This window comes from Ursus arctos, unplaced genomic scaffold, assembly GCF_023065955.2.
Source record: "Ursus arctos isolate Adak ecotype North America unplaced genomic scaffold, UrsArc2.0 scaffold_14, whole genome shotgun sequence".
Classification (NCBI taxonomy): domain Eukaryota; kingdom Metazoa; phylum Chordata; class Mammalia; order Carnivora; family Ursidae; genus Ursus; species Ursus arctos.
Window position 1 is genome coordinate 14,003,329 of NW_026622808.1, and position 15,303 is coordinate 14,018,631.

General features: G+C 42.0%; 1 protein-coding gene and 1 long non-coding RNA gene across 5 annotated transcripts in view; one reads left to right on the forward strand and one right to left on the reverse strand.

Annotated features, from left to right (window-relative positions):
• Nucleotides 1-15,272, forward strand: part of LOC113242771 (zinc finger protein 57-like) — a 38,399-nt gene extending 23,127 nt beyond the window's left edge. For 2 of the 4 annotated variants that reach the window (XM_048226991.2, XM_057312015.1), the window contains exons 2-4: nucleotides 10,695-10,821; nucleotides 11,254-11,437; nucleotides 12,005-15,272. In XM_048226991.2, the coding sequence (XP_048082948.1) occupies nucleotides 10,695-10,821; nucleotides 11,254-11,437; nucleotides 12,005-13,613 (1,920 nt within the window). In that variant the 3' untranslated portion in view covers nucleotides 13,614-15,272. The remainder of the gene's footprint in view (nucleotides 1-10,694; nucleotides 10,822-11,253; nucleotides 11,438-12,004) is intronic. The other 2 variants (XR_007191768.2, XR_007191767.2) reach the window with 2 other exon arrangements.
• Nucleotides 1-15,303, reverse strand: part of LOC125283775 (uncharacterized) — a 49,223-nt gene that overhangs the window by 11,052 nt on the left and 22,868 nt on the right. The window lies entirely within an intron of this gene.

Here is a 15,303-nt window from a genome sequence, read left to right on the forward strand (position 1 = left end):
CCAATCCATCCCGTCTGTAGTGCCAACTGTGATACTGTTAAGTCATCATTTGTTATGTGGAGCCCCAAGGTTTCTAACGAAGAATCCTGGTTCAGCAAAAGTCCACAGGGGAACTGAAGTAGAATTTATCACTCACAGTCCTGGAAGAGGTACATGGCATGCTTGAGGGGCCAGGTGGGAGGTCACTTCAGGTACAAAGCAGAGTGTCTCCAGTAGAGAGAATTTAGTTAGGTCATGTTTCATGATACACTCTGACCACCGGGTTGTGTTATCCATTCACACTTAATGTTATCATCATTGTGATTGTCCTGTGTCCCCATTGACTCTTGCTGTCTCGTGCCTTTGTTTTGTTTTGAAAGACTTTATCTATCATCTATCTATCTATCTATCTATCTATCTATCTATCAGAGAGAGAGTGCACAAGCAGGGTGAGCGGCAGGCAGAGGGAGAAGCAGGCTCCCCAATGAGCAAGGAGCCCAATTCAGGACTCAACCCCAGGACCCTGGGATCATGACCTGAGCTGGAGGCAGATGCTTAACCAACTGAGCCATCCAGGTGTCCCTGCCTCATGCCTTTGTTCCTATACTCCTCTACTTTGTTTTGCATTAATATTTTCCAGTAAAGCATTTCAATTAGTTTAATTACATTTTAAAGTTGTTTTTGTTGTTGTTGTTGTTGTTGTTGTTTTTTAGTTTTTAAAAAATTGGTTGCTTTAGGGTTACCAAATACACCTAATCAGATCAGCTTCGGATGTATGATTGCTTATCCCAGTGAGGTACAGAAATTTTGCTCCTATGTAGTTTTATTCCCCCTTTATAAGGCATTATTTCTCTGTATGTTACAATTATTAATGTTACAGAGCCAACAATGCATGTTTTAATTCTTTATCATTTCAAATCATTTCCATCCCTTGTCCATTAATGTTTGTTCCTACGTACCTGCTTTGTGCTTTTTTCAGAATTAGCTTATAAATATTTTACATCCTATGTGTTATATACCCAAGAATACATTATAAACATTATTTTACACCATTGCCTTTGAAATCAGTTAAGAAAATGAAGAAAAGAAAAATATGCATTTATGTCATTACTTTTGCCATTGTTCTTTATTTTTTCATGTGGATTCAAGTTTCCTTTTGGGAACAATTGCTACTGTTTTTTTGTGGTTTTTGTTTGTTTGTTTTTCAAATTTAAATTTAAATTCCTGTTAACATACAGTGTAATATTAGTTTGTTGTATAATTTAGTGATTCGTCACTTACAATACCCAGTGCTCATCACATGTCCTGCTTAATACCCATCACCTATTCCCCCTACCCCCACCCACGTCCTGTAAAGAGTCTGCTTCCTGGTTTGCCACTCCTTCCCCACCCCCATGTTCATCTTTTTTTTTTCTCAAATTCCACATATGACTGAAGTCAGATGGTGTTTCCTCTTTCTTTGACTGACTTATTTTGCTTAGCAAAATACATTCTAGCTCCATCCATGTTGTTGCAAATGGCAAGATTTCATTCGTTTTTATGGCTAAGTAATATTCCAGTGTGTGTGTGTGTGTGTGTGTGTGTGTGTGTGTGTGTGTGTGTGTATACACACACAACATCTTTATCCATTCACCAGTTGATGGATATTTATGCCCTTTCCGTAATTTGGATATTGTTGATAATGCTGCTGCAAACATTGGCATGTGTGTATCCCTTCAAATCAGTATTTTTGTATACTTTGGGTAAATACCTAATAGTGCAATTGCTAGCTTACAGGATAGTTCTATTTTTAACTTTTTAAGGAACTTCCATGTGGCTGCACCAGTTTAGACTCCCACCAGCGGTGTAAGAGGGCTCCCCCTTCTCCACGTCCTTGCCAGCACTTGTTGTTTCCTGTGTTAATTTTAGCCATTCTGACAGGTGTGAGGTGATATCTCATTATAGTTTTGATTTGTATTTCCCTGATGATGAGTGATGTTGAGCATTTCTTCATATGTCTGTTAGCCATCTGTATGCCTTCTTTGGAAAAATGTCTATTCTTGTCTTCTGCCCATTTTTTAAACTGGATTATTTTCTGGGTGTTGAGTTTTATAAGTTCTTTATATACTTTGGATGCTAACCCTTTCTTTATCAGATATGTCATTTGCAAGTATCTTTTCCCATTCCAGAGGTTGTGTGTTAATTTTGTTGACTGTTTCCTTTGCTGTGCAGAAGCATTTTATCTTAATGAATTTCCAGTTTAGTTTTGCTTGTGTTTCCCTTGCCTCAGGAGACGTATCTAGTAAAAAGTTGTGCGGCTGAGGTAAAAAAGGTTTTTCCCTGTGTTCTCCAATAGGATTTTGATGGTTTCCTGTCTCACATTTAGGTCTTTCATGCATTTTGACTTTATTTTTGTGTATGGTCTAAGGAGTCGCTCGGTTTCAGTCTTCTGCATGTGGCTGTCCAGTTTTCCCAACACCATTTATTGAAGAGGCTGTCTTTTTTTCCATTGGATATTCTTTCCTGCTTTGTTGATGATTAGTTGACCAGAGAGCTGTGGGTTCATTTCTGGGTTTTCTGTTCTGTTCCATTGATCTATGTGTCTGTTTTTGTGCCCGTACGATGGTGTGATGACTATTGCTTTGCAATATAGCTTAAAGTCGAATTGTGATGCCTCCAGCTTTTCTTTTCTTTTTCAGGATTGCCTTGGCTATTCAGGGGCTTTTGCGGTTCCGTACACATTTTAGCACTGTTTGTTCCAGCTCTGTGAAAAATGCTGGTGGTATTTTATTTGGAAACGCATTAAATGTATAGGTTGCTTTGGGTCGTATAGACATTTTAGCAATGTCTGTTCTTCCAGTCCATGTTCCCTTTCTTTGTGTCATCTTCTATTTCTTACATCACTGTTGTATAGTTTTCAGAGTACAGATCTTTTACCTCTTTGGTTAGTTTTATTCCTCAGTATCGTATGGTTTTGGGTGTAATTGTAAATGGGATACATTCCTTGATTTCTCTTACCGATGCTTCATTATTGGTGTATAGAAATGCAATAGATTTCTGTACACTGGTTTCCTTCAATTTTACTGAATTCATGTATTAGTTCTAGCAATTTGTTGGTGGATTGTTTTGGGTTTTCTATATAGAGTATCATGTCATCTACAAATAGTGAAAAATTTACTTCTTTCTTGCTGATTTGGATGCCTTTTATTTCTTTTTGATGTCTGACTGCTGAGGCTAGAACTTCCAATACTATGTTAAATAACAGTGGTGAGTGTAGACATCCCTGTCCTATTCCCAACTGTAAAGGAAAAGCTCTCAGACTTTCCCCATTGAGGATGATATTACCTGTGGGCTTTTCATATATGGCCTTTATTATGTTGAGGTATGTTCCCTCTAACCCTACTTTGTTGAGGGATTTTACCTTGAATGGATGCTGTATTTTGTCAAATGCTTTTTCTGCATCTATTGAGAGGATCCTATGTTTCTTTTCTTTTCTTTTATTATTGTGGTGGATCACATTGATTGGTTTGCAAATATTGAACCACTCTTACAGCCGAGGAACATGGAGTTATTCTTAGAAAATATATTGTAAGCACTAAGGGATGACTGCGGAAGCAGCTGAAGCATCAGCAGCATTCCTGCTCTCGGGCTGTTGAATGCAACGGCCCTGTAGGAGCAGGATCCCACACTCCCCAGGGATAGGGCATATGTTAGGAGCTATGAAAGAATGTAACCCTCAGTCCTCCCTTTCTGCACCTGGTGATTGCTAGCCCAAACATCCCACTCCTCCGTTATCCCATGACTCCCTGTGTGCCTGCACATAGGGGAGAATGCAAGCCTGCTTCAAGATACTTACCATCCCTTTGTACTCCTTTACCACACTTTGGTGCATCTGTCCTTGCTTTTCTGATTAAAAAAAAAAAAAAAAAGCTGCGTGCAGAATTCAGCTGCTTCTACTCTCCCTTGCAGAGGCAGCCCTGCACGGCTGCTCATATTGGGGTCTGAACTTTATTTCAGTGTGCGATGACACAGGAATGAATCCTACTTGATTGCAATGAATGATTCTTTTAGCATACTTTTGGATTTGATTTACTAGTATTTTGTTAAAATTTTTTGTATCCTTGTTCATCAGGGTTATTGGCCTGTAGTTCTTTTTTAGTGGAATCTTTGTTTTGGGAATCAGGGTGATGTGGGCCTTGTAGAATGAGTTAGGAGGTTTTTCCTTCCATTTCTATTTGTTGGACTAATTTGGGAAGAATAGATATTAACTCTTCTTTACATGTCTGGTAGAATTCACCTGGGAAGCCACCCGGCCCTGGACTTTTGTTTATTGCGAGATTTTTTATTAATGATTCCATTTCTTTGCTGGTTATGGGTCTGTTCAAATTTCCTATTTCTTTCCTGCTTCAGTTTTGGTAGTTTATATATTTCTAGGAATTTACCTATTTCTTCCAGATTGTCCAATTTGGTGGCATTTAATTTGTCATAATAGTCTCTTATAATTGTATTTCTGTGGTGTGAGTGGTCCTTCTTTTTTCTCATTTGTGATTTTATTTGAGTCCTTTCTCTTTTCTTTTTTATTAGTCTGGCTAGGGGTTTATCAATTTTATTAGTTTTTTCAGAGAACCAGCTCCTGGTTTCATTGATCTGTTCCACTGTTTTTTGGTTTTTTTTTGTTTGTTTGTTTGTTTTTAGTTCTGTATCATTTATTTCTGCTCTGATAGTTATTATTTCCCTTCCTCTGCTAGCTTTAGGCTTCGTTTGTAGCTCTTTTTCTAGCTTCTTTAGGTGTAAGATTAGGTTGTTTTTCTCTTAGATTTTTCTTGTTTCTTGAGGTAGACCTGTATTGCTAGAGACTTCCCTCTTACGACCACTTTTGCTGCATCCCAGCGGTTTTGGACTGTTGTGTTTTTGTTTTGTTTCCATGTGTTTTTTATATTTCTTCTTTAATTTACTGGTTGACCCATTCATTCTTTAGTAGAATTTTTTTTTTTTTAAGATTTTATTTATTTATTTGACAGAGATAGAGACAGCCAGCGAGAGAGGGAACACAAGCAGGGGGAGTGGGAGAGGAAGAAGCAGGCTCATAGCAGAGGAGCCTGATGTGGGGCTCGATCCCATAACGCTGGGATCACGCCCTGAGCCGAAGGCAGACGCTTAACCGCTGTGCCACCCAGGCGCCCCTAGAATGTTCTTTTTAAAGATTTTATTTACTTGTCAGAGAGAGCACAAGCAGGCGGAGCAGCAGGCAGAGGGAGAAGCAGGCTCTCTGCTGAGCAAGGAAGCCCTGCACGAGACTCAATCCCAAGACCCTGGGATCATGACCTGAGCTGAAGGCAGACACTTAATGGACTCAGCCACCCAGGCATCCCTAGTAGGATGTTCTTTAACCTCCATGTATTTGTGGTCTTCCAGATTTTTTTCTTGTAGTTGACTTCAAATTTCATAGTGTTGTGTTCTTTTTTTTAAGATTCCTTTTTTTTTTTTAAGATTTTATTTATTTATTTGACAGAGATAGAGACAGCCAGCGAGAGAGGGAACACAAGCAGGGGGAGTGGGAAAGGAAGAAGCAGGCTCATAGCGGAAGAGCCTGATGTGGGGCTCGATCCCATAATGCCGGGATCACACCCTGAGCTGAAGGCAGACGCTTAACCGCTGTGCCACCCAGGCACCCCTCTAGTGTTGTGTTCTTAAAACATGCATGGTCTGATCTCAGTCTTATCTGTAATTGTTGAGGCCTGATATGTGACCCAGTGTATGACCTACTCTGGAGAACGTTCCATGTGCACTCAAAAGGAATATGTACTCTGCTACTTTAGGATGAAATGTTCTGAATATATGTTAAGTCCATCTGGTCCAGTGTGTCATTCAAAGCCATGGTTTCCTTGTTGATTTTCTGCTTAGATGATCTGTCCATTGCTGTGAGTGGGGTGTTACAGTCCCTTGCTATGATTGTATTGTTATCGATGAGTTCCTTTATATTTGTTATTGTTTTATATATTTAGGTGCTCCCAAGTTGAGGGCATGAATATTTACAATTGCTAGATCTTCTTGTTGGGTATTCCCCTTTATTATGATGTAGTGCCCTTCCTTGTCTCTTGTTACAGTCTTTTGTTTAAAATCTAGTTTGATATAGGTGTCGCTACTCTGGCTTTCTTTTGATGTCATTAGCATGATAAGTGTTTCTCCAAAGTCTCTCAACTTTCAATCTGCAGGTCTCTAGGTCTAAAATTAATCTCTTATAGGCAGCATTCAGGGTTTTGTTTTGTTTTTAAGCCATTCTGACATCCTGTCTTTTGATTGGAGCATTTAGTCCACTTACATTCAGCATAATTATTGATAGATACGTATTTAATGCCATTTTATTACTTGTTTTATCATTGTTTCTGGAGATTTTTCTCTGTTCCTTTCTAGTCTTTGTTATTTTGGGTCTTTTTTCCTCCACTCAACACTCCCCTTTAATATTTCTTGCAGGGCTCGTTTAGTGGTCATGAACTCCTTTAGTTTTTGTTTGTCTGGCAAAGTCTTTCTCTCTCCTATTCTGAATGATAGCCTTGCTGGATAGAGTATTCTGGGCTGCAGATTGTTCCCATTCAGCACGTTGAGTATATCATGCCACTTTCTTCTGGCTTGCCAAGTTTCTGTGGAGAGATCAGCTGCTACCCTTATATGTCTTCCCTTATAGGTTAGGGACTTCCTTCGTCTTGCTGCTTTTAGGATGTTTTTTTTATCACTGTATTTTACAAACTTATATACAATATGTCTTGGTGTTACCCTACTTCTGTTGATTTTTATGGGAGTTCTCTGTACCTCCGGGATTTGGATGTCTATTTCCTTACCCATCTTAGGGAAGTTTTCAGCTATTATTTTTTCACATAAATTTTCTCCCCCTTTTCTCTCTCTCCTTCTGAGACTCCTATGATATTATGTTTGATGGAGTCACTGAGTTCCCTAAGTCTCTTTTCATGATCTCTCTTTCTCTATTTTGTACAGCTTCATTATTTTGCAGAATTTTATCTTCTAGGTCAATTATTTATTCCTCTGCTTCTTCCATCTTTGGTCATTACATCCACTTGGTTTCAAATCTCACATATAGCATTTTTTATTTCAGCCTGACTAGTTTTTAGCTCTTTTATATCTGTGGTATCTCCCTGATGTCTTCCATGCTTTTCTCAAGCCCAGTTAGTATCCTTACGATTGTTTTAAATTCAGCATCAAGCATATTGCTTATATCTGTTTCAGGCTGTGACCTTTTCTTGTTCTTTTTTGGGGGGATGAATTCCTCTGTATTGGCATTTGGTCTAGGGGTCTGTCTTCTTCTGTGTATTAGGAAAGCCTGTAATCTGGGGTGCCTGGGTGGCTCAGTTGTTAAGCGTCTGCCTTCGGCTCAGGGCGTGATCCCAGAGTCCTGGGATCGAGCCCTGCATCAGTCTCCTCCGCTGGGAGCCTGCTTCTTCCTCTCCCACTTCCCCTGCTTGTGTTCCCTCTGTTGCTGTCTCTCTCTCTGTGTTGAATAAATAAATAAAATGGAAGGAAGGAGGGAGGGAGGGAGGAAGGAAGGCAGGCAGGCAAGCCTGTAATCTTTCCTGCTCCTGAGAGTAATGGCTTTATGAAGAGGTCATATAATGTTTAGGGTCTGGTACTTCGGAAATTGTCTCTGGTGTGTGCTGCGTGCACTCACTGTTGTGTTTTGGTTGCTCTGTTCCTCAGTTCAGTCATCTACAGAGGGTGTCTTTGCCTGCAGTGGGGCAGTTTGGACCTTTGCCAGAGTTGGGTGAGATTTAACTAGGCGTGCTCTGGTTTGCTTGTTAAATGAGACCTGGTGCTATTTCCACTAGAACTGAAGCTTTGCAGAAACTACTGTCAGTAGACATTGTGTGTGTGTGTGTGGGGGGGGTGGTTGCGCTGGTCTTCTGGGGCAGGGGCCTGCTGTGCTGGTCCTTATGCATACTTGTTTGACAAAAGCAGTACCCGCAGAGTGCAGGGAGGCAGGACTTGGTGTAAGCAGGTTAGGCAGTCAGTGTTGGTGCTGTGCCATTTACTGAAGTTGGTTTATGCTGAGGGGCAGGGTAGGGAAATGGCACCAGCCAGCTCCTTTGTCCCCTGAGAGCGGAGTTCATGCTTGTCGCTCTGAGGGAATCCCTCCTAGAAGAGCAATTTCCCCTCACGTATCCTAGGTGTTTTTCAGATTGCTGTTCTCAAACCATGTCCATGTTGACTGTCTGCCTGGAGTAGTGCAATGCACTTTGGGCTCTACACCCAGCCACGTTGTCTTTTAAAACTGCAAACTTCAGGAACCTGGTGTGCTGGGGACCTGTGCTGGTCTTCTGGAAAAGTATCTCACTGTGCTGGGATTGATGCTGTTTGATCCAGAAGGGCAGCGGCATCAGATCACAGGGGTGTGGGATTATGAGCAAGCAGGCTAAACAGCCAGTGTCGGGCTTAGCTGCCCTCAGCAGGTGTCTCTGCTCCTATGCTAAGGGGTTGGGGAGGGACATGGCACCTGCAGGCTCTTTTGTGCCCTGAGAGGCAATTCTGTGAACGTCACCACTCACAGATGCACTTCAAGAAGAGTGAACAGTCTCTCCCTGTGCCCATTAGATGATCTTCAGATCACGCTGTCCACCCTGGGACTGTTTGCATGCCTTCGGTGCAGGAGTAGGGCAGTGCCCTTAGGGCTCTATCCCAGTCAAGCCTGCCAACTTCTTTAACTCCAGCCTTTGACCTGTACTGGTTGCAAAAACTCGCGGAAATCAGCCCCTCTCGTTTTCCCAGCCAATAGCTTTGGGGAAGTGTTCTCCTTGTACATTCCCATGTGTTCCTGTCTCACCTTTCTCTGCAACCATGGCTCCCTTCCCTCTGTAGCACCTGTGATCGTTTCCGCTAAACCACACCTCCACACCTCCTACTGTCCTTAGTGTGACCTCTTTCCTCCCTTTAGTTGTACAGTTCTGTCAGCATGCAGGTCAATTTCTTGGGTATTCAGAATGATTTGATACTATCTAGCTGTGCTCTAGAGATGAGGCAAGACTGGAATCCTCCTACTATGTTGTCATCTAAGCTCCCTGCCTCAATTGCTATCAGTTTAAAGAATTTTCTTAGTATTTTCTTATGAGGTGCTTCTCCTGGGAAAAAAATATTCTCGGATTTGTTTATCTGGAAATGTGTTCATTTTGCCTTCACTTTTAAAAGAAGCTTTTGGGATATAGATCCTTTATTGGGAGTTGCTCATTCTCTCAGCACTCCAAATACGTTACCCCATTACCTTTGACCTCCACTGTCTCTGCTAAGAATCAGCTCTTGTCTTATTGTGGTTCCCTTTAGTTGACAGGTTTCTCTCTTGCTGCTTTCATGATTTCTCCTCATATCTGGCTTCCACAATTTTCACCATGATGTATCTGTTCGTGGATCTCTTTGTGGTTTTATTCTGTGGAGTCCATTGAGTATCTGGATGTGTAGCTGATTTTCAACAAATCTAGGACGTTTTTAGTCATTATTTCTCGAGTATTCTGTTCCTTCCGCACCCATTCTCGTACGGCCAGCGTGTGTGTGTTGGTACACTAAACAGTACCGTACATTTCTTCTGTCTTCATTTTTATTCTCTCTGTTCTTCAGATTGCATAACCAGTCTGTCTTCACGCTCACTAATTCTTTATCTTGGCAGTTTCAATCTGCTGCTAGCCTCTGTGGTGAAGTACTTTATAACGCAGGGAGTTGATGGTGCTCTGTGTCAGGAGTCTCCAAACCAACCTCAGGTATGAAGACTCACTACAAGGGCTCACAGAAATATTTATTCCACAGAAGGACTTATTTCAGAAAAGCTGTTATACGCAGTGCTCCAGTTAAGTACGGGGAAAGGGTCTGTATTAAAATTAGTGAATAGAAAAGAACATGAAGCAGAATCCAGGAGAAACCAGGATCAAGCTCCAAGTCATCCCTTCTCAATGCAACTGTACAGACAGAGCTTAATGTCAGACAACTTTTATGAAATACTTCTAGCCAGGGGCACTCACCCAGGTGTTGGACTGTGGGGTTTTCATTAAGGGTTAATCATGGGCACTTCTGTGTGACTGGTCTTAGCTTCTCAGCATCCAGCTCCTCTGGAAGTCTGATACAGTATGTGCCATGGCCCAAGGCCCCAGCTATATACACAGACACTCTTATTAGTCCACGTATTCTGAGGGCATGCAGATTTCCTCCCAGAAGTGGGTCAAGGGCTAGTCCTAAAGAGTATTCAGGGTTTGGACAATTGATATCTGTTACCTTTTTTCTGCATACTTTCCAACAGAGTATTTATGTCACGTGCATGGCTTATCTCTCTGGGTCCTGCTGACAGGAGTAAGACGAGAGTGGTCATGGTAAATACTGCATTAAGATTGGCTCCTCAGGGGCGCCTGGGTGGCGCAGTCGTTAAGCGTCTGCCTTCGGCTCAGGGCGTGATCCCGGTGTTCTGGGGTCGAGCCCCACGTCAGGCTCCTCTGCTATGAGCCTGCTTCTTCCTCTCCCACTCCCCCTGCTTGTGTTCCCTCTCTCACTGGCTGTCTCTCTCTGTGTCAAATAAATAAAATCTTAAAAAAAAAAAAAAAAAAAGATTGGCTCCTCAGTGGTACAGGTAAGCCTGTTAGAGTCAAAGCACATATAGTGAGTCCAGAGGATCTGATTTGAACTTCCAATGAATTTAGTTCCCCAGGGCTTTCAGACTCACCCTTCCTCCTGCACACATTCATTTGTTTCAGGACTCGGTGGTCTTTGAGGATGTGGCTGTGGACTTCACTCTGGATGAGTGGGCTTTGCTGGATTCTATGCAGAAGAACCTCTACAGGGATGTGATGCTGGAAACTTTCCAGAACCTGGTCTCAGTGGGTAAGGATGGCTTCAGGCCTTCACTTAGTCATTTAGTAAATAAGTATCTCTTGTCAGTGTTTTTTCCACAATTTGAAATGTGGAAAAGGAACACACTGGTTTTCCTGATATGGTCACAGCCATCACGGACCTACAACCTAATAATGTCTCCATGACAGTGGAAATGTATGCATTAAACTGAGGTTTTATTTTTGTCTTGGTTCAAAGACTTGAAGCTCCTTTGGCTTCAGTAATGGGGTTGGCTGCATGTGTTGTTCTGGTTCACAGAGAGGTTTCTTGGAAAATTTGTGATAGTCGTTAGTAAATTGCCTACCATTTTGACCCCTCCTGCCTGCCATTGATTAAGTCCTGAAAGCACTAAAGTCCTCCAAGGCTTTCTTTACTCATAAGTTCCTTCTTCCTTTAATATGTTCATTCACCTTTTTGTTTCAGATTATGAAACACTGTTTAAAGCCAGTGGGTTGGTTTCTCAACAGGATAGACATGAGGAAAAAAACGCTAGTGAACAGAAAATGGCAAAATTCACAAGAAATCATTCTTGTGCCTACATTTTAGAAAAAAATTGGGAAGACCATAGCATTGAAGATCAGCATGGAAACCATTCAAGACACTTGAGGTGAGTTGTATTCACCACATAAAGCAGTACTAATCCCAGGACAGAGTTTTGGTATGTCATGAAATTAAAAAAAAAAAAAAAAAACAAAAAAACCCAGGTCCAAATCTGTTTGAGAGAGCACAAGCGGTAGGGGGTAGTGGAGGGACAGAGGGAGGGGATGAAGCTGACTCCCCGCTGAGCAAGGAGCCCAATGCAAGGCTTGACCCCAGGACCCTGGGATCATGCCCTGAGCTGAAGGCAGACGCTTAACTGGCTGAGCCACCCAGGTGCCCCCAAATCTATTTAGAATTCTAAGAAAGTTTTAAAAAACTTGACTGAGACATTTCATGTTTGAAGCATAATTCAGTTAGTCTTCTAGGAAGACCCCATACATGATAAACAGTATGAACAGTGAACATGATAGCGGTCACTTCTAGGGCATTTAGTTAACTCTAAGACAATCCACAGAGGGTAGAAAAATTTCCTGTATACTAAAATGCAGTTAGTCATCTGGTTCTAATACTTATTAGTTGCTAATAACAAGTCATTAATAAACATAACATTGATAAAGTGTTTAACTTTTAACAGAAATCCTGTGACAGACAGATTCTGTGAAAGTAATGAAAGAAATCAACACAGAGAAACGTGCAGCCAGTTTCCCCATTTTAATTTCTGCAAGAATATCTCTACTGGAGTAAAACTCTATGAATGCACCAAGTGTGGGAGAGGCTTCATGCATCTTTCTTCCCTTAAGAGGCACGTGAGATCTCACTGTGGACAAAAACCATATCCATGTCAGGCGTGCAAGCAGGCTTGCATTTGTCGTGCACACCTACGAACTCACACTGGACAGAAGCCCTATGGATGTAAATTATGTGGGAAAACCTTTCCTTATTTCTACTCCCTCACCCAACATATCAGAATTCACACTCCAGAGAAAAACTATGAATGTAAGCAGTGTGGGAAAACCTTCCACGAGTTCTCCAGTCTTACTAGACATGCGAAAACTCACAGCAGGGAAAAGCCATATAAGTGTAAGGAATGTGGGAAAGCTTTCATTTATCCCTCAATCTTTCAAAGACACACGGTAACACACACTGGGGAGAGGCCCTATGAATGTAAGTTATGTGGAAAAGCCTTCCACCATTCTTACTCCCTCACTCAACATATGAAGATTCATACTTCAGAGAAAACCTATGAATGCAAGCAGTGCAGACAAGCCTTCAGTCAGTTCTCCAGTTTTACTGGGCATGTGCGAACTCACACTGGAGAAAAGCCATACAACTGTAAGGAATGTGGGAAAGTCTTTATTTATCCCTCAGTCTTTCAAAGGCACCTGATAACACACACTGGGGAGAAACCCTATGAATGTAAGTTATGTGGGAAAACGTTTCGACATCCCTACTCCCTCGCTCAACATAAAAAGAGTCACACCGCAGAGAAAACCTACGAATGCAAGCAGTGCAGCACAGCCTTCCACGAGTTCGCCAGTCTTACTAGACACGAGAGAACCCACACTGGGGAGAAGCCATATAAGTGTATGGAATGTGGGAAAGCCTTCACTTATCCCTCCACCTTTCAAAGACACATGATAACACACATTGGAGAGAAGCCCTATGAGTGCAAACAGTGTGGGAAAACCTTCAGTTATCCCCAGTCTTTCCAGCGACATGAAAAGACTCACACTGGAGAGAAGCCCTATAAATGCACAGAATGTGGGAAAGCCTTCAGTTGGCCTGAAACCTTCCACGTACATGTGAGGACACACACTGGGGAGAAGCTGCACAACTGTGAGCATTGTGGGAAAGCCTTCAGTTCCCCCAAGTCCTTCCAGGGCCACGTGCGGACCCACACTGGAGAGAAACCTTACGAGTGTAAACAGTGTGGAAAAGCCTTCAGTTGGCCCTCAACCTTTCGAGAACATGAGAGAATTCACAATGAAGAGAAACTATATAAATGTGAGAATTGTGGGAGAGCCTTCACTTCTTCCAGATCCTTCCAAGGCCACATGCGGACCCACACTGGAGAGAAGCCTTATGAATGTGCACAATGTGGGAAAGCCTTCAGTTGGTCCTCGTCCTTACAAAAGCACGTGAGGACGCACACTGGAGAGAAACCGCATACATGTAAACACTGTGGGAAGGCCTTCAAGTGGCCCTCGTCCTTCCGAAACCATGTCAGGACGCACACCGGGTAGTAGCTCCAGAAATGCTGGAGCATTTGAAAAAATTTCGTGAGGTTATACTTTCTAGAGAGGAGTTCCATAATTGTAAGTAATGTTGGAAAATCTTGCACTAATCCATGCATAGTACTCCAGGAAGGAGTATGGACGTTATAAATATGGTATGGTGTTTGTCACTGCTTTATTTAAAATTGGGTCTCTAGGTAGTGAACTTCCAGTTCTTTGACAAATAAATGTTCACGTGAGAAGTGATTCTCTAAATCCTCCTCCAGCTAGAGTGCAGAATTTCAAAAAGTAGTTACCCCCCCCCCGATCTTTCAGTTAGTTTGAGCCATAGTAATTTGAAGTGTGCTTTTAATGTGACAGAAAGTTTAACTCTTACATAGTGTATTGTAGTATAAGTGCTTGACGACGAGTGTTTGAGACATCCACGGCAGAGACCTCCACCTGGAATAAACGTCACTGGCTCTAGAATACAGGTGCCAGCAGAACAGCTGGATACAGAAGAAGGCCACCCCCACCAATACAGCATCAACCTGCAGAACCCTAGGCACCCCACCCTTGACCCCAACATACATAGAATACCAGCTCTGCATTCTCTCTCTACTTGCAGCCTTGCTGTGTGGCCCCAAGTATGCTGCGTCCTTCCCAGGACTTATGAGCAATAAACCTTGTTCTTCTAGGTTCCGTGATGGCTGTTGCTAAGGTGGGTCTTACAAGTATAGTAAGAACCACAGGGAGCGGTCCAGTCACAACGCTGGGTCTGGATGGGGGCATGTCTGTGGGAGCTCCCCACAAGCAGTGTGGCCCAGGTGAGCATGCCTTGGCTCTCCTAGCCGACAGCATCACTACTGACAGGCTGAGACGAACAAGACAGTAGTTTTTCTGTATCATTAGAATAACAGGACTTAGGTAATTTTGCAGTTTTCTTACTGTTCTAGTTTGGCACATAGTGGGTATCATTACTTACGTATTTCTTTTTTCTTACTGAAATACTCGTTTAATGCAAAAATTTCTAAGTATGCAAAACTCTACAAAGAGTGATCTTTAGCTCCTCCAATTTACTCTTTTCCTTGATTTTGCATGTGACTTGGACAGCAAGCTTTGACTGAAGAAGAGACCTGTGACATACTGAAATGTGTAGACGGAGATGGTTATACTGGATGTCGTTGTGGAGATGTGGATAAGACTGGGATTGTACTTCCCTAAATGTCTCCCCGTATACTTCTAGGTGAACGTTCATTCATTGACTAATTTGCATGAGACAAAGAAAGCAGAATGGACACTGACTTTGAGACCATCACACTGATTCCTGCCGCTTTTAATCAAGAGTCCGCTCAAAACAGACAGCAAGCCCTTGACTTCCATTCTCTCAAGCCTAACCTGTCATCTCCATGTTCTCCACCGACATGGATACTAAGAAACGTTCTTTTTACTTTTCACTCAGGATATATTAAAATAGCCCATTGCAATTATGGAGTGTGAAATCAATGTTATAATTTTGCCAATTTAGGCACCACTTTTTCTGAGTCAGTGTTAACAGGTTTGCACAAATTCATGTACTTTTCTTTCTGGTAAGTTGTGTGTGTTTTTTTTTTAATGTACTTAAAACTTCTGACATTAACATGATTTCGTGCTCATTCGTGATAGTAAAAACTTATTTTGTCCGTGTAATCCAGGACCATGCCTTTCGACAAGGGGAGTG